The 21863-nt window shown below is 39.5% G+C and overlaps 1 protein-coding gene across 5 annotated transcripts in view; it reads right to left on the minus strand.

Moving 5' to 3' along the window:
* astn1 (astrotactin 1) overlaps positions 1-21863 on the minus strand; it is a 249095-nt gene that overhangs the window by 133443 nt on the left and 93789 nt on the right. For 2 of the 5 annotated variants that reach the window (XM_022677738.2, XM_022677736.2), the window contains 5 exons: positions 20928-21077; positions 16719-16865; positions 11952-12119; positions 4873-4957; positions 1696-1770 (listed from right to left, as the gene is read on the minus strand). In XM_022677738.2, the coding sequence (XP_022533459.2) occupies positions 1696-1770; positions 4873-4957; positions 11952-12119; positions 16719-16865; positions 20928-21077 (625 nt within the window). The remainder of the gene's footprint in view (positions 1-1695; positions 1771-4872; positions 4958-11951; positions 12120-16718; positions 16866-20927; positions 21078-21863) is intronic. The other 3 variants (XM_022677740.2, XM_022677739.2, XM_022677737.2) reach the window with 2 other exon arrangements.

Here is a 21863-nt window from a genome sequence, read left to right on the forward strand (position 1 = left end):
TGGTGCAGGAGATGCACTGATCTGCTCTCATAGATATATTTCCTGTTCTGCTCTGCATCTGCAGGGGTTTCACCGTGGTCCTGTACCCATGTTTTGTTCGGTAATCCGTTTACAAACTCTGTGCATTTCAAGTAATTTTTCTTCCAGGACCTGATTGAAAGCGCTTTGTCACGGCCGGCGTGAGAATTCAGATGTGTCAGGGTTCACTTTGTTCCCGGCTTTACCTCACAACCGTCAGCCTCCAACAGGCCTTTCTACAAACGTATACCTCTGTTACTGAATATATACATTTCAGAACACTTATATTTAAATAAAATCTTTATTTAAAAGACTGTCCATCTATAAAACACAAAACAAAACAAAACAAATAGCAAAAACAATTACTCACACAATTTGATATGATTAATTGCGATTAATTGTGATTAATTGCTATTAAACACATACATTTTTTTCTGTCTACACTCTGAAACTTTAAGAATAGATGTCTAAATGAAGAATTTAAACATAAAAAAGAATGAATGTAAGATCACCACAATGGTATTTGTTTAATTGTATCTTTTGTATCTTTTTACCTTTGAAATACACATCGACTATTCTTAGTTTTATACCCTTATATATTTAATTTAATGAATAAACAGGTGATATTATATGTTTAAGGGGAAACAGTGAGCAGCTTAATGGTTGCTTCTGTCTTGGGTTCAAAGTTCTCGGCTGTTTTCGGTAAAACAGCAGCTAAAGCCAAATGACAGCACAGCTAATTCTGAACTATTCCTGGCAGAGCTTCGCCGTTTACGTCCAGAAACTCTGCCAGGATTTTGTTCTAACTGCCTGGACGCTTCTAATGCTGGTCTAAGCTAATTACAGAAACCAGGCAGCTGGAACAAAATCCTGGGGAGAATTTTGACTTTCTGGACTAAAAACGCAGTCGGCTTCCGTTTGAAGAAATAAGAGAAACTTCATTTAAAGAGCAACGAGCTGCAGAAGAACATGCTCTAGAATATGTGCTGATAACCACAGAACCAATATCACTGTGAGATCAGTTTATTAGTAAGGGTCACCGCAACAAAGAAAGCATTACCAACCTGTATTTTATCATTCATTTATAATTTAACACTATTTCTACTCAAATTTGTTTCATATAAACTCAAGCATGACCTACTGTACTCTATCTCTCTCTCTCTCTCTCTCTCTCTCTCTCTCTGTCTCTGTCTCTCTGTCTCTGTCTCTCTCTCTGTCTCTCTCTCTGTCTCTCTCTCTGTCTCTCTCTCTCTCTCTCTCTCTCTCTCTCTCTCTCTCTCGCTCTCGCTCTCGCTCTCGCTCTCTCTCTCTCTCTCTCTCACACACACACTCCGGCTGCTGATACTTTTTTTCGGTACCTTTTTGTAAATTCTAACCAAAATATAAGCCAAAGAACCAGTGGGCGTAAGCAAAGCACAGAGGATTTTTACAGTAGTTTGTTTTTTTACGCTTAGAACAACGCAGGGAACATTAAATAAAGGTGTGTTTTTCATTGTTTATACACTTCAGAAATAAAAAGGAGAAAAAGTCTCTTATGTTTTTGTCATTTAAAATTAGTTTCAAATATTTTAAGAACTACTAATCGTGAAACAACTCAAATCGTGAGCAAAGTGCATCGTTACACCCATATTCACACAGTAATGTTACGATCATAAACCCTGCGGTCTGAACTCTTACCTGAAGATCCGGTCGGAGGGCTGCTCTCCCATCACCAAATCAAAACCACGCTGGAAAATCGTGTACGGCCACGGCCTGCAAACACACACAGCAGAGCAAGAGGAGAGAACTAATGTTCACACTAGTTCTCATAGATTTCATTTTCCAGCAGGACTTGGCACACTGCCCACACTGCCAAAAGTACCAATTGTTCTTATATAATATTTTAATTGTCTAAAACACTGAATTTGTTTTTTTTAATTGGCTATAATCTATAATCATCAACAATAACTGAAATAAACGCTTAACCCTCCTGTTATCTTATTATTTAAGGTCTAAAGTTGCTGGGATCATACTGACCTAAAGAATAAAGGGTTTTACTAAATTTGAGGATAGCAGGAGGGTTAAAATAGATCACTGTGTGTGCCATTTTTTGAGATGCACCTGTATATTCCAAATGTAAAGTTCTTTATTATTATTATTATTATTATTATTGAGTTTCTAGTTCAGGTTTTATTCCCAGTCAGTCTGTATATATTGTTTTGGACACTTTTGCTGCTGCTAAATTTCTTCTCTTCAATCTTGCGAGCTGTAGAATAAGTAAACTCTGAGAAAGGCATCATGCAGCATAAATATATGTCAGTGTTGTGACTCAGACACATCACTCCTCTTTAATATATACATGCACAGTCACTCCCACACAGCCTGACAGACATCACCACCCAAACCTGACGCTGACTGCAGCTCTCAGAGACGTGCTGAGATTCCTGCATGTGTTTAATCCAGAACTCTGGATCTGAGCTAAAGTGATGGAGAGTAATGTGGTGGAGCAACAAAACACACACACACACACACACACACACACACACACACACACACACACAACACAACCAGCAGAGGAGTGTAGAGCTCTTACAACTCGGGATGTTCCAAAATTAAGATTTTGGCCACAAATCAAAACCGAACGAAATGCCAATAACCAATAACAGTTATTCACAGGTGTTTAATCATTTAGCAATTTATTTTACTATTAAATGAATTCAATAATCGGCTAAATATACAGTACCAGTCAAAGTTTAGACACACCTTCTCATCCAATGTTTTTTTTTTTTCTTTATTTATTTCTTTATGTAATGTATTTTCTACAAATATTAAAAGATGTGAAAACCATTAAGGGACACCTATGAAATTACGCTGTAAATGTACAACGTTGTAAAAAAGTGTTAGTCCTACACATTAATCCCCACTTTTTGTCTATTAAATAATTCTGCATTAATTAATATAGTCTTCAATATTAACGTTACAATGTAAAAAATCCAAAAAAGAAAAAAAAAAAACAGGAGAAGACGGAGAAGAGAAGACGTGTGCCCAATGAGGCCAACTGTGCTCTCTCGGGGCTCCGGCAGCCGATGGCAAGCTGCGTAACCGGGATTCAAATCAGCGATTTAGCAATTAGTGATTTAGTCTTACCCTTAGTTACTCAGAGCTTTAAAAAATGTATTTCTTTCTTACAGTTATGCCCTATTATACATATTTAACACAATACAGATCTTAACACATGGGCAAATCTATATATCGTACTGCAAGAATGTTGGGAAAACTGTATCGATACCTCTGCTAAAAGTAGGAAAAACTTCTAAGAAGTAATTTTAGCATGCTGAAGATTCTTTGCCGGACCTCCCCTTCCCTCCCGGAGGTGTCAGACCCAATTAAAAACTCTTCACACCTTCTTCACAGCATGACAGAGAGCATGAGAGCCCCCAACATCCCCAGCTATTTGCTGCTCAGCGCCAATCTTCCTGATTGTTCCAATCGGATTTCTAATTACCAGATCCATCTCGCCAAACGCCATCACTTCTATCCTCCCTCCAATTAAAACACAGAGGATTTCCTCGCCTCAGACTCTTAATCAGACCTCCCCAAATCCTGACAGCCTCATGCAGAAACACTCTTCAGGGCGGCTGAAGTGTAATTAGCTTCAGGACTCTTTAATTCTGCTCTTCTTCGGGACAAAAAGCTTTTTTTTTTAATGTTTCGCTGATCTAAACGTTTTCATTACTTTAGGAATTATCAGATTAGTTTCAGTCAGGAAATGTATTCATGTTTGTTCTCGTTTCTAATCTTTACTAATCTTCGTACTCCTGCGCTAGTCTCCACCTCATCCAGGCACAACACAAACACCGTATCCACTGATATACAGCTCTGGAGAAAATGAAGAGACCACTTCAGTTCTGAGAAAAAAAAAAAAAAAAATATATATATATATATATATAAAACTTTCTCCCAGTTGATTAAAGACACAAAAAGACGCATATTTCAGTCATTTTAAAGCGCAAAATACCAGCTATTAAGGCAAAAGACAAAAAATATATATAATTTCACAACCTATGTTTATTGAATATAATTGTGATTTCTTTAGTTTTTGTTAAATTATATATACTTAATTTCTCAATACTGTTAAAACGAGGCTCAAATGTCCATGTGTTTGAATATCTTCAAAAGGACAAAGGTTTTTATTAGAGTTGTCATTTTTCTGCATGACCGTACAGCAGACACACTGATAGCCAATCAGAATGCAGCTGACAAAATCCCAATAAACTACTTAAAAATGATGAGTTTCTTTCATTTTACCCAATTACCAAACAAAACTTCTGGAATATAATCAAGAGGAAGATGGATGATCAGAAACCATCAAACCACCAAACTGAACTGCTTGAATTTTTACACCAGGAGTAAAGCAGCATAAAGTTATCCAAAAGCAGTGTGTAAGACTGGTGGAGGAGGAGAACATGATGCCAAGATGCATGAAATTAAAACTGTGATTAAAAACCAACCAGGGTTATTCCACCAAATATTTCAGATTTCTGAACTCTTCTTAAAACTTCTAAAATATCTGAAAGCTCTGCATCTTTTTTGTTATTTCAGTCATTTCTCATTTTCTGTAAATAAATGCACTAAATGAGAATATTTTTATTTGTAATTTGGGAGAAATGTTGTCTGTAGTTTATAGAATAAAACAACAATGTTCATTTTACTCAAACATAAACCTATAAATAGCAAAATCAGAGAAACTGATTCAGAAACTGAAGTGAAATCTTCATTTTTTCCCCAGGGCTGTAAATTTTGACAAACAGTTTCACAAAATCTAAATTCTGTAAATGGAATTGTTGTAAAATAATAATAATTCAGAATACTCACCCCTGATTCGGACCCCACTCGTTGCGAATGCACAGATGCTTGTGAACAGGGTCCTTCATATAGCCGTCAAAACAGAGGCATTCACCTGAGAACAGACATGCAGCAGTATTAAAGCTCTCATTAAACATCATTAGGAGAAAACGCACTGCATAATTAAATCAGTTAATACAGACGGAGCTCCTGATGCAGGGCGGGGTCACTGTAACACGCCCCTCAGGGAGGCGGGAGGAACGGTAATGGAGGATTTAGAGTAATCTAAACGTAAACCTGCAGGAAGCCTCAACCCACACTGATGACCTTATCAACCTCACCACCAGCGCCGCACACGGCCCCCACGCCCCTACTCACAATCAGCATCCTCTATACAGTACAGGCCAAAAGTTTAAACACAGCTTCTCTTTTTCAGTGCGTTTTCTTTATTATCATGATTATTTACATTGTAGAATCTCACTGAAGCATCAGAACTATGAATGAACACATGTGGAGTTTTATGTACTTAATAAAAAATGAGCTGAACCTCCACAGTCACCGGACCTGAACCCAATCCAGATGGTTTGGGGTGAGCTGGAGCACAGAGTGAAGAAGACAAAGGAGCAACAAGTGCTAATAAACACCTCTGGGAACTCCTTACTTCCTTCAAGACTGCTGGAACATTTCAGGTGGCCACCTCTTAATTAAAGCTCATTGAGAGATTGATGGGTGATTTGTATTTAAGAAAATACTGATTTTAAAATGGTAGGTTCAGGAAAGAGTACATTTTTATATAATGTATTATATTTTGACAATATTTTTCAGTACAACTTTAAAATACAGACTCTATTATTACGAGTTTATAAATTGTTTATGAAGGAGTTTATTAACGGTTAAAATGTTATAAAGTTATAAAAACTGTAAAATTATTACTAAGCACTTACAACACATAAACAGAACCGTATCTACTAAACGTTAGTTTAGTTGTTTAATATGTTATAACAGTTAAATGAATAAATATAAGCATCTGATAACATCTAAGATTTACCATTAGATTAATTCATTGAATGTGAAATTACTATTTGTTACACGACAGGTCCCTGTTGCCACCCTATTTTTGTCAATATTTTTTTTATCCATACTTTATTCTTATTTTATTCTTTTATTTTCATTTTTATTGCTACAGGTTTTTGTAATTTAACTTTTCTTTGTATTTTCTCATTTGTTAAGCACTTTGACCATTTCATGACCATTGTGTTTGAAAGGTGCTCTATAAATAAACTTGCCTTGCCTTATGTGTTGTAACTGTTTATTAATGGTTTATAACCTAATTAATAACCATTAATAAACTCCTTTATGAACTATTTATAAACCTTTGTAAATAAAGGAGCCTAATATTAAAGTGCTACATAAAGTGCTTCCATTTGGGTCCCCCAGGAGCCCACAGTTGCTTCTTTTTAGTTTTTTTGAGCACAAAAGCATCACCATCACACAAAGCGCTTCTGTAGCATTATTATCAGATTCTATGCTCCTCCCCTACGATGACCTATGAACTCATGCGAGGACGCTGGATGATGATTGGTCGGTGACTAAAGTGTAAGGCTTAATTTGACGTAGTGAACATCATGAGGGACAAAAATGTCCTGTAGTCTGAGCTTGGCATTAAAAAAAAGAAACTGAGGAACATCCATCCTGACATTACTTTATGTTCTTGTGGCTGAGTGCAATCAAATCCTCACAGCAATGTTCTGAGTTCTAGTAGAAACTCTAGTAGTAAAGTAAAGACTCCAACAAAAGCAGAACAAACTCTTTTTAAACAGCCCTGATTATTTAATACAGAACAAAACTATAAATGAGCTTAATTATTATTATTATCACTATTAATTATATATAATCACTCCACCACAGCCCCGTGCCCGCAGTGCGCCCGCAGTGTGCCCGCAGTGCGCCCGCAGTGTGCCCGCTGACACATGCCAGTCTGCAGGGTGTGATGGGTGATGCTGGAGTGTTGTGAGTAGCGCATGCAGGGCAGGCTTCCCCCATCAGTTCTGTAATCAGTGGCGGGGATGTGCCAGGCAGGGCCAGTCACTCCAGCCGGCGCTGATGCCTTGTGTCAGGTGGCACTGCCAGCCCGTCGCCCGTGATTTGGTGGCGCGGGACTGATGAGAATACACCCTGAAGAGGCCTGGCCTAGTTAAACAACTGACATTTTAAATGTGTGCTGCACAAACAGTGAATAAAATAGCCGAACGGCATCTTTCAGACTTTAAATGTTTGATCCTGTTTAAAATACAGCATCGTCTCTTAAAAGTGCTTTTACAATTAATTCTGTTAATCTGAATTACAGTTTTAACACGATTTTACATCTTTACATACAGGCATTTTATATTTTTAATCTACAATATTGGAAAACGCTCCTCATTTCTGAAGTGTTTATCTGTTTTACCTTGGTTACCAGCGCCTCCCACAGACTAACACGCGCATATTTTCTAAACATTCCTCTCAGTCCGAGAACTGAGCTCATACTGATAAAAGTTCCAGCACATTTAACACAAACACCCAGTGGGATAAAGCATATATTTATCTAGAAATACATCAAACTGTTTTTAAAAATTGCATCGTCAGCGCCTTAAATTTTACAACTTTACAATAACGGTTACAATTAATGTTGTTAAATGGTTAAGCAATGCCAACTCAACTAACTTCTTACATCTAACATCTTAACGGACACTAGTTAAGATGTTTTTTTTAAACATTAATACATTTTAATGATTAAAAAAGCCTAATAATTAATAATTAGTAAATTGTCGGACTTTCTGTAGTTAATGAAGTACTGTTAACGAGTGTACCCTTAATGTAAAGTGTTGGCGAATTATTAAATATTATTCTAAGTGAATAAATAAAGCTCAGGCAAACTGAGGCTATTATTATCATATGTTGTAAAATAATTCAATAACTGTCACAACTATTGTCACACAATTCAACACTGAACTCCTGAACTACAAAATGATGATTATTAGAGAAGAGTGTAGTAACAGACTGATATTCATTAAAGAACAGTGGATAACATTCAGGTCTAAATTTACATCACATAACCTGCGCTGGATTAAATGAGTATAATGAAGAGCGTAATGCCCTCTGAATTGATCTCCTAAGAGACTTTTTTGTGCAGGATTTCCGGTGCGACAGAAATCGAATGGGAGAACGGCCCGGAGCGCTTCCTTTTAAGAGCCTTCCTTTCCTGTAGACTATCAGACAATAGCTGCTCTGCTCCCTTTTGATGAATCTGCTCCATAATAACAGCTTTTAAACCCGGAGAGGCTGTTCAGCTGAATCCAAAAGGAGCGTCTGGAGAATATCCACTGGGGCTCTGTACTGGAAAGGACTCTGCGATATAATATGATATTACATGATATATATGATATGAAATATAAAAGTTGGACACTGAAAGTGGAACACCTGGTTTTAGAGCACAATAATGTATTGTGGTGACGGACAGTTCTGGTGGAAACAGGAGAGTTGAGGTGCACATTGAATTCTGCGTGATTTGATCAGCCGTGGTTTTATGTTTTTTGGATACAATCCGGGTTTGCACCCGAACATCCCTTTCAGACAGCTTCCTCTTACAGCGTCCACAGTTAATCCTGTTGGATGTGGTTGGTTCTTCTTGGTGGTATGCTGACATTACCCTGGATACCGTGGCTCTTGATGCATCACAAAGACTTGCTGTCTTGGTCACAGATGCTCCAGCAAGACGTGCACCAACAATTTGTCCTCTTTTGAACTCTGGTATGTCACATAATGCCATAATGTTGTGTGCATTGTAATATTTAGAGCAGAACTGTGCTCTTACCCTGCTAATTGAACCTTCACACTCTGCTCTTACTGGTGCAATGTGCAATTAATGATTTGCTTTGTGTTTTGAGCCACAAAAGGTGTGGCACACACACTTTTCCCATCGTTACGATAGCAAAGACACACTGATGCACGGTTCAACTCTGTGCTAATCAACTCTGTAGTCCCCAGGTAAAACTTATCCCTTCTGCAAAGTACTTTTTTTGTACTGTATTCGCACTGAAATGGAATGGATCCAACAACAAACCTGCAACACAACACTATGCAAGTTTCTCGGCTCAATGAAATATCGACTTCCAACACAAATAAAGCATAACTGCATATAGCTCCCACTGCACAATATGGGGGGATTTCAGAAGCAATAACCTTAAATAAAATAACGCTGACTTGTGCACAGTATTCATACTTATAGTTGCTGAAGATCCATCAGATCTATCGAATTTAGACAAACACCGTGGCTGTGTTCCATTACTTATTAATGATGTTTTAAATCCAGGATAATTTCCTGACCTCAGCATGGGCTCAGGGAGGATCCATTATTCAGTCAAATTAATGAAACTTAAGAGCAGGGATCAGGTAGCTCTGTACACAATGCATCGTATCCCGCGTAATAAATGTTCTGGGGGACGGGCTGTGAGATTTAGAGTGCCGCTGGGAGCTCCGAGACTCACAGTACGTTCTGCTGCTCTCGTCTCATCAGCACTCTCACAATCATACTTTCACAAAAAGCGTAAGCAGAATCCCCAGCTACTGTCACGCCCCATCCCTGCATTCATCAGTATCTTCTCCCAACGGCATGATTGGCTCAGGTTTACTGATACCCATCCCACCCGCACCCACACCACCGTCCCACACCCCCTCCTCCCAAACCCTTTATTAAGAATTCAGCGTATGAAAAGCATGGTGCAATTACTGAACTGCAGCAGAGCCAAGGATTCCTTTCTTAAACTTCATCTACTGCATAACCAAGGCCTGAATCCCACTGATACAACAAGTGGCACATTTAGACTCAGACTACCCAGCTTTCAAACTCCATCAGAGAGCTTCTACTCTCTCTGAATTATGGATATAAAAAACATTAAAAAGGAGGAACTTTTCCTAAAGCCCAGAATATCAGCTAGAATACAGAGATCAGATTCATCATATTACAGCAAAATGACATACAATACATTCTCTCTAAACCATCACTGATTGGTGGAAACTTCACACTAGACCTCGAGCAGTTTGGACTGTGTGTCTCTCCACTCTTCCTCCAGACTCTGCTACCTTAATTTACTTTAAATGAAATGTAAAATTTACTGATGATCAGTGATGGTTTGGAGAGAGTCATGTCTGACATTGCTGGTGTTGATCCACTGTGTTTTATTATCAAGTCTAAAGTCAGTTTTCTTACAGCTTCCCTCTGCTGAAAACAACTTTGATATAGATGTGGATTTCATTTTCCAGCAGGACTTAGCCCACTGCCCACACTGCCAAACAAAAGTACCAATTGGTCTCATTATATAATATTCAAATTTTCTGAGACACTGATTTTTTTTTCGGGTTTTTATTGGCTGTAAGCCAAAATCAATAATCAACAATAAAAGAAATAAACGCTTAAAATAGATAATAGATCACTCTGTGTGTTTAATACATCTATATAATATAACTATAATAAACACAATAAAATGTGTCAGATCCTAAGAGCTCTATTGTGTAGAGTTAAATTACTGAATTAAATCAAAATAGATTTTCCACATCTATAAACGGAAACACAAAGATTTCCATGACTTTTTTTTTTTCTGGGTATTTTTATTTTTCCAAAACGTATCCAGGCCTGGAAGTGGCTATTTTTAATTTTTTTTTTTTAATTTTACGACCGTATGAACCCTGAACTCACTGCATTCAGTCTTTATTAATTTAACATTTTAACAGCATCCCTGCTTCTTTAAAGTGGGCTGGTGGTTTTTGTAAAATCTGCTTCTGAAAGACGCTGATTGGATGCAGCAGTGGAGGAGAGCGGAGGTCTGCTGGTTGAGGTCTCTGCTGACTAAACATGTTTCCAGGGTCGGCACCTGCTGAGATATTCTCCCTGTTACTAATTATAATAATAAATCCACACTCAGCAAATAAAACAGAGGCTCTTGCTTAGACTGACTGCTGACTAAAAACCTGAAGAAAAAAAAATAAACAAAGAATAAAAATCAAAACCTTTATTAAACAGATGCAGAAAATCAAAGCTAGAGTGAAGGACTACATCACATCACCTCTGATTTAATCACACAGATCACGATCACAATACTGTTGGCTTTTGGCTTTTTTTATGATAACAGCCGCCATGAACAAAATTAAGATAATATGAACATAACTGAACTTAAACATGCAGTAGAGCTGAAGTCTTCTGGAACGTAGTCGATCTTGTAGTTTTTCCTGATTTTATTGATTTTTATAATATGTGACGAATATGTGGGACATGTTTTGGGCAACCACAAAATTATAATAGTAAATGTAAAAGTGTATATTCTCTTTCTTGTGCTAAAGATATTATTTTGATTAAACCTTTAAATCCTTTAAAAGAACCTTATATTGCAAAGAGAATTAGCACTTTTCTTAGTGGGACATCAGTGACTGTGTGTGTGTGAGTGTATATGTGTATAAATATATTGTTATCATGTTGTACACATGTGCAATATTCACATCGCAGGACGTGTGAGGATCTTACCTAAGGCAATTAAATCAAACACGTCATGTTGCAATGTTTTGATTTGATGTTTTTGCCACGAGAAGTAGATACACAGCGCTGTCTCTGTGTCTGTGTGAGTGCCAGGCTGCTGCTGCCTGAGAAGCGTGAGGGATAGGGGGATGGGGAGCGCGAGGGGAGGGGCAGGAGTAAACACGAGGTAACCACATGCATGGCCTCCATCCACATGGCTGGGCACGTGCTTGTAAACACAGCGGCTGACAGTCTGTTGAAAGCTGTGCTCCTCAGTCTGGCACAGTGTTGCACAGATGTTTCCAGTTACAGCAGAAATCAGACTTTTAATCCCAAAAAAGGCCATTTAAATGCCCAATTAAAGGCCGATTAATGTTGTTTTGATGATTTCCTTAAGTGATTGGCTGACCCTTAAGCGCTGACTCGGTCGGTCCAGTATCTGTATCTGGGTATCTGGGTGTGTGTGTGGTGCCGATGTTGGGGGGGTGGTGGGGGTGTGGTCTGTACCTGTATCTGGGTATATAGGTGTGTGGTGCTGATGTTGGGGGGGATCTGTCTGTACCTGTATCTGGGTCGCACTGGTGTTCACAGGGGTCCAGGAGCCTCCGTCCGCACAGCTCATTGAGCCAGGGCCCGCTGGCATTCTGCTGGTAGTACAGCAGCACCTGAGCCGGGTTCAGCCAATCGGAGGCGTCCAGCTGGCTCCCCTGCAGCAGCACGAACCTGGAGCCTGCGGAGAAGAGCACACGGCCGGCGCTCAGAGAGAACAGATGCTGCGGTGCGGAGATATCAGCAGCCTGCATACGGAGAGCCTCAGCGTCCCGCTAACACTCCTCTAACACACAGCAACACGCCAACTTTCACTATAATTAACTCATCCTCTAACATCACAGCTGACCTCAATCACTCACTACTGCAGCCCTCAAATACTAATATTAATATTGTCTATTATGATTCTCTACTCTAGCCTGAATCAGACGTTATGCTGAATTTGGTTAAAAGCTATTTTATTTTTTATGTTACTTATTTAGGACATATCAGAGACGTCGCTAGCCTTTTATTTTAGAGGGGCTCAAGCACTTCTAAAAGATGAAAGCAGAAAGTTGTGTTTTTGTTTAACTTTTTAAACAGAAGTTTGTCTTTTTGTCACTGCTTAAAATTCTTAAAATTGTCTAATCTGTGTAATTTATATATTTATTTTTCTAGTAAACTTATGCTTCAGGCTATGAACACTGCTTAAACTGGAGTGAGAGAGGCTAGTTTTGGTGCTATTAAAGGTGAGGTGCTAGACTAGTACTGTCTGTATGCTATATATATATATATACATACATATATATTTATTTATTTTTGGGGTTTTTGTGTAGCTTTCAGCTTTTAGCTAGCCCAAATTAGACTACATGATTAAGAATGCAGCAGTGGAAGGAATTTGTGATACTATTACATGAAAATGTGCGTCCGTTTTATCTTCTTATCTGCTTAAAAAGCTGAATAAAATTAACAACGTATAAAGGAAAAAACATCTGTGCTCTTTATATAACAGTTTGTGTGCCTGAAATGAATCAAATTATTATATTTCTTCTAATATGACCCACTCATCCCTCCTAAAGCTCTTAATTTTATTTACAGTTTACAGATGGTGGGTCTGGCATGTAAAAACAATTCTATTAAAATTTCAGTGTCAGTATCATTATGTATCACAGTGTCACACGTTATACTCTACTATTAAACTGATATTCACACTAATAAACCATGCAGAAGTGCTGCTCTGTATCTGATCACTCTCACCGTCAGTACGAGGTTTTAACAGCATGTTTATGGAGCTCACACGTCGCTGCTGAACGTCTCTGAGTTTTGCTGATGACTTCCGTAAGCTGCTGGAAACGCGCAATGCTAGAGACAGCTCCAGCTGATTAATGTATAAAACGAGAATAAAACAATCTGTTCATATGCTGCTGTATCAAAATCACTGTTACATCACTAATAGCTTGTATATAAAATATATTAATATCATTCTGCTAATTATTATCATATGAAGCAATTAGTTCATTATTTAATTCTATACATACAGCTCTGTAAAAAATGAAGAGATCACTTCAGTTTCTGAATCAGTTTCTCTGATTTTGCTATTTATAGGTTTATGTTTGAGTAAAATGAACATTGTTGTTTTATTCTATAAACTACAGACAACATTTCTCCCAAATTACAAATAAAAATATTCTCATTTAGAGCATTTATTTACAGAAAATGAGAAATGACTGAAATAACAAAAAAGATGCAGAGCTTTCAGACCTCAAATAACGCAAAGAAAACAAGTTCATATTCATAAAGTTTTAAGAGTTCAGAAATAATCAATATTTGGTGGAATAATCCTGGTTGGTTTTTAATCACAGTTTTTTTATGCATCTTGGCATCATGTTCTCCTCCTCCACCAGTCTTACACACTGCTTTTGGATAACTTTATGCTGCTTTACTCCTGGTGTAAAAATTCAAGCAGTTCAGTTTGGTGGTTTGATGGTTTGTGATCATCCATCTTCCTCTTGATTATATTCCAGAGGTTTTTAATTTGGTAAAATCAAAGAAACTCATCATTTTTAAGTGATTATTATATTATCTTATTTTTTTCCAGAGCTGTATGTATTGAACACTGCACTGTATTGCTGCACTGGTTGAAACTGTTTTTTGTGTTTTGGTAAAATGTGAGCAGCTCTTTAGAGTATAAATAATGTATACAGTGTCTCTGGATGAGCTGGTAAACACCTGCCACACGCCGGAACGGCTCCAGACTACTAAAACACCAGCGTGACTGAGAGACTGCAGCCGATTCTGAAGCTGTAAATAACCCTGACCCTCTGTTTCAGCTGCCACCCGCCTTCCTGCCAGTCTTCCAGTGCCGGGACCGTGCCAGCCGAGCCTTAAACAAAACATTTCATTACACTAAAACCCGAGTTTACCCGAGACCCTCTCTCACATGAAGCTTCACTGGTTAATGTTACCCAGACATTTACACACACGTCTAAACTGATCTGAGTTCAGAGATTCAAGAGATGAAGCGTAAATCCTGCACTTTAAACACAGTCGCCCGGGAGAATTCTAATATTATACACCGGTCAGCTTTACACACAGAGACTGAGAAAATAAAGAGAGAGAGAGAACGATAGAGGAGGAGAAATGCCAGTTACAGCCCAGTATATCTCTCACTCTGCAGCTGCTGCACTGACTGGAAATGCCAACGAGAGGGACAGAGAGAGAGAGAGAGAGAGAGAGAGAGGGAGAGAGAGAGAGAGAGAGGGATGACTGAGAGAGACTAACAGGGAGGGAATGAAAGCAAGAGAGAGAGAAAGATAAAGAAAGAGGGAGAATGAGATAAAGAGAAGGAGGAAAAAGGAGTAAGAACGAAAGAGGGAGTGAGACTGCGAGAGAGTACAAGAGAGACAGAGAGAGAGATAGAGAGAAGGAAAGATATAGTGATAGAGAGAGAGAGTAATATGAGAGAAGAAGTGAAGGAGAGAGAGAGAAAGTAAAAGAGAGAAATAAAGAGAGAGGGAGATGAATTGAGCAAGAGGGGAAATAAGAATGAGAGTAAGCGATAGATAAAGAAAAGGGGAGAGACAGAGAGAGGGAGAGAGAGAGAAAGAGATAAAGAGCGAGGAAGAGAGAAAGAGAGAGAGGGAGAGAGAGGGGAAGAGAGGAAAATGGAATGAGCAACAAAGAGGGAGTGAGATGTGAGGAAGAGAGAGAGGAGTGATAGAGAGAGAGAAAGAGAGAGGGAGAGAGAGAGAGACAGAGAGAGAGAGACAGAGAGAGGGAGAGGGGGAGAGAGAGAGAGAGAGAGAGGGAGAGAGAGAGAGAGAGAGAGAGAGTGAGAGAGAGAGAGAGAGAGGGGGAGAGAGAGAGTGAGAGAGAGAGAGAGAGAGGGGGAGAGAGAGAGAGAGAGAGAGAGAGAGGAGAGAGACAGAGAGAGGGAGAGGGGGAGAGAGAGAGAGAGAGAGGGGGAGAGAGAGAGACAGAGAGAGAGAGACAGAGAGAGGGAGAGGGGGAGAGAGAGAGAGAGAGAGGGGGAGAGAGAGAGAGAGAGAGAGAGAGAGAGAGAGAGAGAGAGAGAGGGGGATTTGGCTGGTAGTTTTAAACTGCAGGTGCCACATTAAAATTCATTAACAAGCTCATCCAGCATACAAACACGAGTAAGGTCCAAACACACACAAAGAGCCCTTGGGGGACGAGAGACTGGATGACGTTTGTTGTTTTGTGAAAATAATAAACACTGTGTATAGTGTGTGTGTGAGTGTGTGTGTGTGTGTGTGTGTGTGTGTGTGTGTTTGTGTGTGTGTGTGTGTGTGTGTGTGTGAGTGTGTGTGTGAGTGTGTGTGAGAGAGAGAGAGAGATCTGGCCCATGTATAAGAGATGCACCAAAATGATGTTTTAGCCTGTTTTTCACAGCTTTTCATTAATTTTGCAACTTTACGCTGATTAAATTAACTAGCCTGAACATATGTTACTCCTGCTTTTCGAAGAAAACTGAATTACAGAACTACAACTAAAAATATTTATCTTTTAAACATTTCCACATACCAACAAAGCACACTACACTTCCGTCACTGCTTTAAAAAATTCCAATATTAGAGGAAACACTGCAATAGAATTGAATCATTAGCTCTTTCCAGACAGGATTAGTGTCTCAGGGGGTTTTGGGGTAATTTTCTCTCTTTTATGGGAGTTTTTATTCTCTGTGATTTTATTCCCATCCAGAACGATCATGTACGTATTTTTTACAGGCTGAATTATCTACTGTTTTTCTGTGCTGAACGTCTGTAATTTTATTCCTGTCCGGATGCACATCTCTGAGTTTCGTCTTCTCGCGTGTTATAAAATAGCTTAAATTTGTCCAGTGCTGCACACCGTAATTACACTTTGGGCGCGCCATGGTTTCCATTGAGATCCATGTATAAAAAAAAACACACATAACACAACAGCGAGTGGAAATGGAGGAGCTACTGAACTGCAGTCCGGATGCAGGAGTTTTATCACTAAAGAGTAGAAGTGTGAAATAATATTTAAAGGAGCTAATCTTGTCCATATAGGGCTATTGTTTGGTATAAATAATTCTAATGCTGGTTGCCAAATACTCACTTGGTGCATCCCTAACCAAACATGTTTTGATGGTTTGAGGGCACAGCTGTTGGGTTGAACTCGTAGGGGAAGCGAGTTTGACATTTAGTTTTGAGCTCTGCAGCGTCTGCAGGGAGGAGAGGGTGTCTGAGCGCCCCGCGGCGAGGGCCGGGACGGGCCGGGGCGGGGCGGGGGGGGGCTGGCGGCGGGGCGATGTGATTACCGTCTGCGATGAGGTGCTCCGGGACGTGCAGGATGACTCGGACGTTCAGGCCACAGGAGAGGTGAGAGGAGTAGACCAGGCCGATCACACAACTCACCACACTGATCAAAGTCAGGGTGGTCTTATTGATGGGGCTACGTGGGGAGCCTGGAGATGGAGGGAAAGAGAAAGAGAGAGAGAGAGAGGGAGGGAGGGAAGATGAGAAAAATGGCAAAGATAGAACAAAAAAAATAGGCAGAAAAGCTGTGAAGTCTGACTTTTTTTTTTTTAAGTGCACCTCTAGTGGCACTGGGAAGGCGGTTACAAACAACTCCACATCGAAACTGGTGGTGCATGAAAAGGGGCAGCGGAGCGAACCAGGCAGCTCCTGTGAACCACGGCATCGCCAGGCACACAGTACTGGAGATAAGGCTTTACCTTTTGAAGGTCACCACCACGCTAAAGGTGCTCAAAAAGCAGAGAGAATTTTTATTATTTCTGTTATTTTATTATTTATTTCTTTGTTATCTGCTTTGTTTTATACGCTGCCGTTCTGGCTTGGGTCTCCCAGCTTTGTAATGAAATCAGTGGGGACCACGATTTGCACACACAAAGAAAAAATACACAAAAAATACACAAAACCAAAAATAACCCACAAAACAAACAAAGTCGGCCACATATAAAAGCCCAGCGGTGTGCCGAGGACGGCGCAGCTGGGCGATTTGATCCCCAGTTCCAGCAGGATGATAACAGCAGCATCCGCCGAGCTTTAGAGGGGCTTTGGTCCGGCTCACTCGCCCCCCAGTCTGCTGCAGCCCGAGAGCCGACCTTCACATCCTCAACAACAGCTCCACTGAAGTGCTGCTCAAAAGTCGGGAAAAGTTCAGACTTTTTCTATTTATATTTATATTTCATTTTAATTACTGTATTCATCCATAAACATCTATTTTCTGCTCTGTTTTAATACATAAGTCGCACAGGATTATAAAAGCGACACTTTAAGAGACAGAAGAACAGATAGAAGTTTTTATTGATTTTTATATTTCCCTGTTTCAGCTCCCTGCATTCAAACACACAATACGCAGATTTCAGAGCTTTTATTCTGGTAAGTGGTCGTTTGTGTGCTGTGTGTTTGTGCAGCATTAAAGCAGACCACAATATCCGTCCTCAATCACAATTTCCCAGAGTCTACAGAGCAGGAAGCCTTGGATCGGAGTTTTTCACCTGCATGCTGAAATGTTGTTGCTTTTCTTTATTTGACAGTTGCGAGTTATGAATGCACAGAGTTATGAGAGCAGAGGAAAAACAGCCTGTTAAATTCTCAGATGTCAGAAATGTCTTAAATTGTTGCTTTTTGATTGTTATGATTGTATTGTTGTTGCACTTTCTTCCTGGGTGTGATTCATCTGAAGCCAAAACATGAAAGTGAAAAAAATCCCTTCTTTTAATTGTATTGTGTTCTGTTTTTATACACACTCTTTGATTCTGGATCACTACATTCCTATCTGGCCTAAAAATGCTATTTTTTTTATTTCTTTCCTTTTGCTCAGGTAAGAATGTTTTAGTCATTTAATTCATACCTGAATTTATACTTGGAAAAAATGAAGGTCGCACTTCAGTTTCTGAATCAGTTTCTCTGATTTTACTATTTATAGGTTTATGTTTGAGTAAAATGAACATTGTTGTTTTATTCTATAAACTACAGACAACATTTCTCCCAAATTACAAATAAAATATTCTCATTTACAGCATTTATTTACAGAACATGAGAAATGTCTGAAATAAAATAAGAGAGCTTTCAGACCTCAAATAATACAAAGAAGAAGTTCATATTCATAAAGATTAAATAGTTCAGAAATAATCAATATTTGGTGGAATAACCCTGGTTTGTTTTTAATCACAGTTTTTTTCATGCATCTTGGCCTCATGTTCTCCTCCACCAGTCTTACACACTGCTTTTGGATAACTTTATGATGTTTGCTTTGATGGTTTTCAATTTGATTAAATCAAAGGAACTCATCATTTTAGGTGCTCTCTTATTTTTTTTCCAGAGCTGAATCGTCCACAAAAAAGTACTTATGATAAAGTTTTTGTATCTTAAATGTATATTTTCTATGATATATATTATCCAGCCCTAGTTTATCAAGCTGCTACTTTAGTGAAAAGAAAATAAATAAATGAAAGAAGCCACTTTAGAGTAGAAATTATGCAGAGCAATTGCAGTTTACCCCTGGCGGCTCCTCACTCTGAGGAGACAGCATGTGAACACACCTTTTCTCACATGACAAATATAAACATCTTACACGCAAACACATCTATCAAAGCAAGCATGCGCCAGCAGGAGCAAATTAGCGGCTTGCGTTTGACAAAATGACAAAAAGGCTTCTGCAGCACACAGGCCGCCATGTCTGTTATTAAGTTAAGTCCAATTAGAGGTGCCATCGCCGGAGCTCAGCGGTGTCGCTCGGCGTACACAGGCTTTAGGGAGCGGGTAATTGGACGGCGGCAGCGGCACTGTTTAAAGTTAGCGTGAGTGGCAGCTTGCTGCATTGATGTGTTGGCAGCGGCAGCTTGTGGCGTGTTTGGTGGCCTGTTGTAGAGCCTGATGGGGCCGGATGCTGCTGCCGCCGCCGTTAGTGTCCAAACGCTCGCCGTTCTTTAACGTCCTTCGAGAGTTACGGACGCTTCTGTTTCCTCCCAATTAGGCCGCGCTGTCGGACGCTCGACGGGCGCTCTGCCGGCGTCCTGTCCTCTCCGCCTGGGTCTGCTTTGACATCCTCTCAAAAGTTAAGTTCAGGACGCCCAACAAGAGACAGCAACGTGCGCATACAGCAAAAGTGGCACAAGTGGGACGAGTGTCATTCAGACGCTGGTGTTTGGTGAAGTGCGGTGAGGTGAGGTGAGGTGAGGTGCGGTTAGAAGGTGACACGAACACGTACACTGCATCTCCACGTATCCACATCCAATCATTAACGGAGAATCTCACCGTGCGTGCACAACCCAAACCACGAAGCAACGAAAGCAATGAAAGCAGTGTGAGACAACGCAGCACCCAGAAGACATTCAATAAGACTTTTAGCAAAAGTTAAAGACACCCACTACCTACACAAATCTACCTTTAGGAACATTTTTAAATGTATAATTAAATCAATATAATCAAGACAAAACTGAAAAATAACTGTTTATAAATTATTCAGTACTTGAATCTGTATTTTGCTGGAAGATTTACTTTCAAGCAAAGAAAATGTTGTTAAACAGATTACTTGCACTTTTCTCGACATAAAGCTTTTGGCTTGAGTTATGAACCTTTAATGAACAAATTAAGTCTTATATGGTATAAATAAAGCTATATACACTGTTCATACTGGTTTGTTTGACAACACAATGCTACAACCTCATAATATATCTTTATTTGTGTCCGCTACAGCTATTGTCTCGGTGTTTTCTTGTTTGCAGTTTGCAAAAAGGGCCAGGAAGAGCCTGGAGAGAGTCATTTATGGCTCCTCCTCTTTCACGACCTGGAAAAACATTTCACTCTTCGTTTGTTGGTTTCCTGGACATCAACCCTGGACATACCTGCCCGCAACTCATCACCTGCTGTACGGGGGTGATGGAGAGTGATATTATGGGTTGTGGTGTGCACACAGCATCACAGATACAGTACATACAGTATAACCAGCACAGCACATGCCTTGTTATTAGATTTCAGGGTTCTTGCACCATTTTAAAAGTCAGTTTAATGCTTATGAAAATAAATCTAAATTTGACACAGCTAACTCGCTGCTGATGTTACTACGTTAGCTAGCTCTCCGCTAATGTTAGTTCTCTTTTCTGTAGTGTTAGCTAACTCACCGCTAACCTTATTTCTCCACCCAGTAATGTAGCTCGATAACTCTCTTCTAAGTATGTTAGCTAGCTCTCCGCTAATGTTAGCTAGCTCGTCGTTAACCTTATTTCTGCACCGTCTGTAACACCTACAGCAAATTTAAGACATTTTAAGACTTTTTAAGGACCTGCAGGAACCCTGTGTTAAGAACAGGAAACTGATGGTGTAGTTGTGCACCAAGCTTTACCACAACTACCGCTTTGCTCAGACACTGAACAAAGACTCCCTCTTACACACACACACACACACTCAACACACACTAACAGAACACACACACGGGCGCAGGCAGGTGCCGCAGCGCGGTTGGGGAATCATGCGACGGATGGTGTGGAAGTCCTCCTTACCCCCGGAGCCCCACGCTGGGTTGACGTTACCGTTTCTCATACCTCGGCTACGCCGCCGGCTGCGGTTTGGGTCGGTGTAGAAGGTGAGCTGCGGCTCGCTGTCCGCCTCAGTGCCCGAATCCCCATCCGGGTTCAGGAAAGCTGAACCCGCTGCAGAATTCACACAAAAACCCAACATCAACCAAAAATAAATCATAATAATAATAATAACAATAATAATAATAATTACAAAAAAAAGAATCATAAACACATAAATCCATAAGAAAAGGAAGAGTATCTCCAGCACTGCTCTCCCAAATCTATTTATGACCCTATTAAGTGTTTCTTTTCCCCAAATTTCATTATTTCTTAGCTGACTCTGCTTATATTCGAGGCACTATCACAACTCTTCCAATGTGCCTAAAGTGAAAACTCTACGCAATAACAATAAAACATTATTTGAAAAAAAATATTTATACTACAGCTCTCTTTGTTTCCATTTTAGGAAAAACATAATTTTTGTTATTTCTATATAAAGTTAAAGTTTTTTATTGTACTACTGTATTTTCTTGTTTGTTTTGTGCAATATCACCGCTGGCCACAAGGAGAGCTCTAAAAAGAGCCAGGAAAAGCCTGGAGAGACAAGTTTAGGGCTCCTCCCCTTTCATGACCTGGAAAATCACCCTGTTCAGGCCAACCCGGATCATCATTTATTTCACTCCTTGATTTTTTGTAAGCTTAGTTTCAGTAGGGCGTAACAAAGCTAGACAAAAATAGGGTGTGTATGACATTTTAGTTTTTCTACCCTTTTATTTTGTTTTGGTGGCAGAAAGTTAGGGGAGTTTTCGGTATTTTTAGTTTTTTTTTTGTTAGTTTTCTGTTTCCATTGTTTCCCATTTTTACTGGATGTTAAATCACTGGCACTTTATGTATTGTAAACCAGAGAAAATACACAAT

This window comes from Astyanax mexicanus, chromosome 8, assembly GCF_023375975.1.
Source record: "Astyanax mexicanus isolate ESR-SI-001 chromosome 8, AstMex3_surface, whole genome shotgun sequence".
In the NCBI taxonomy this organism is placed as follows: domain Eukaryota; kingdom Metazoa; phylum Chordata; class Actinopteri; order Characiformes; family Acestrorhamphidae; genus Astyanax; species Astyanax mexicanus.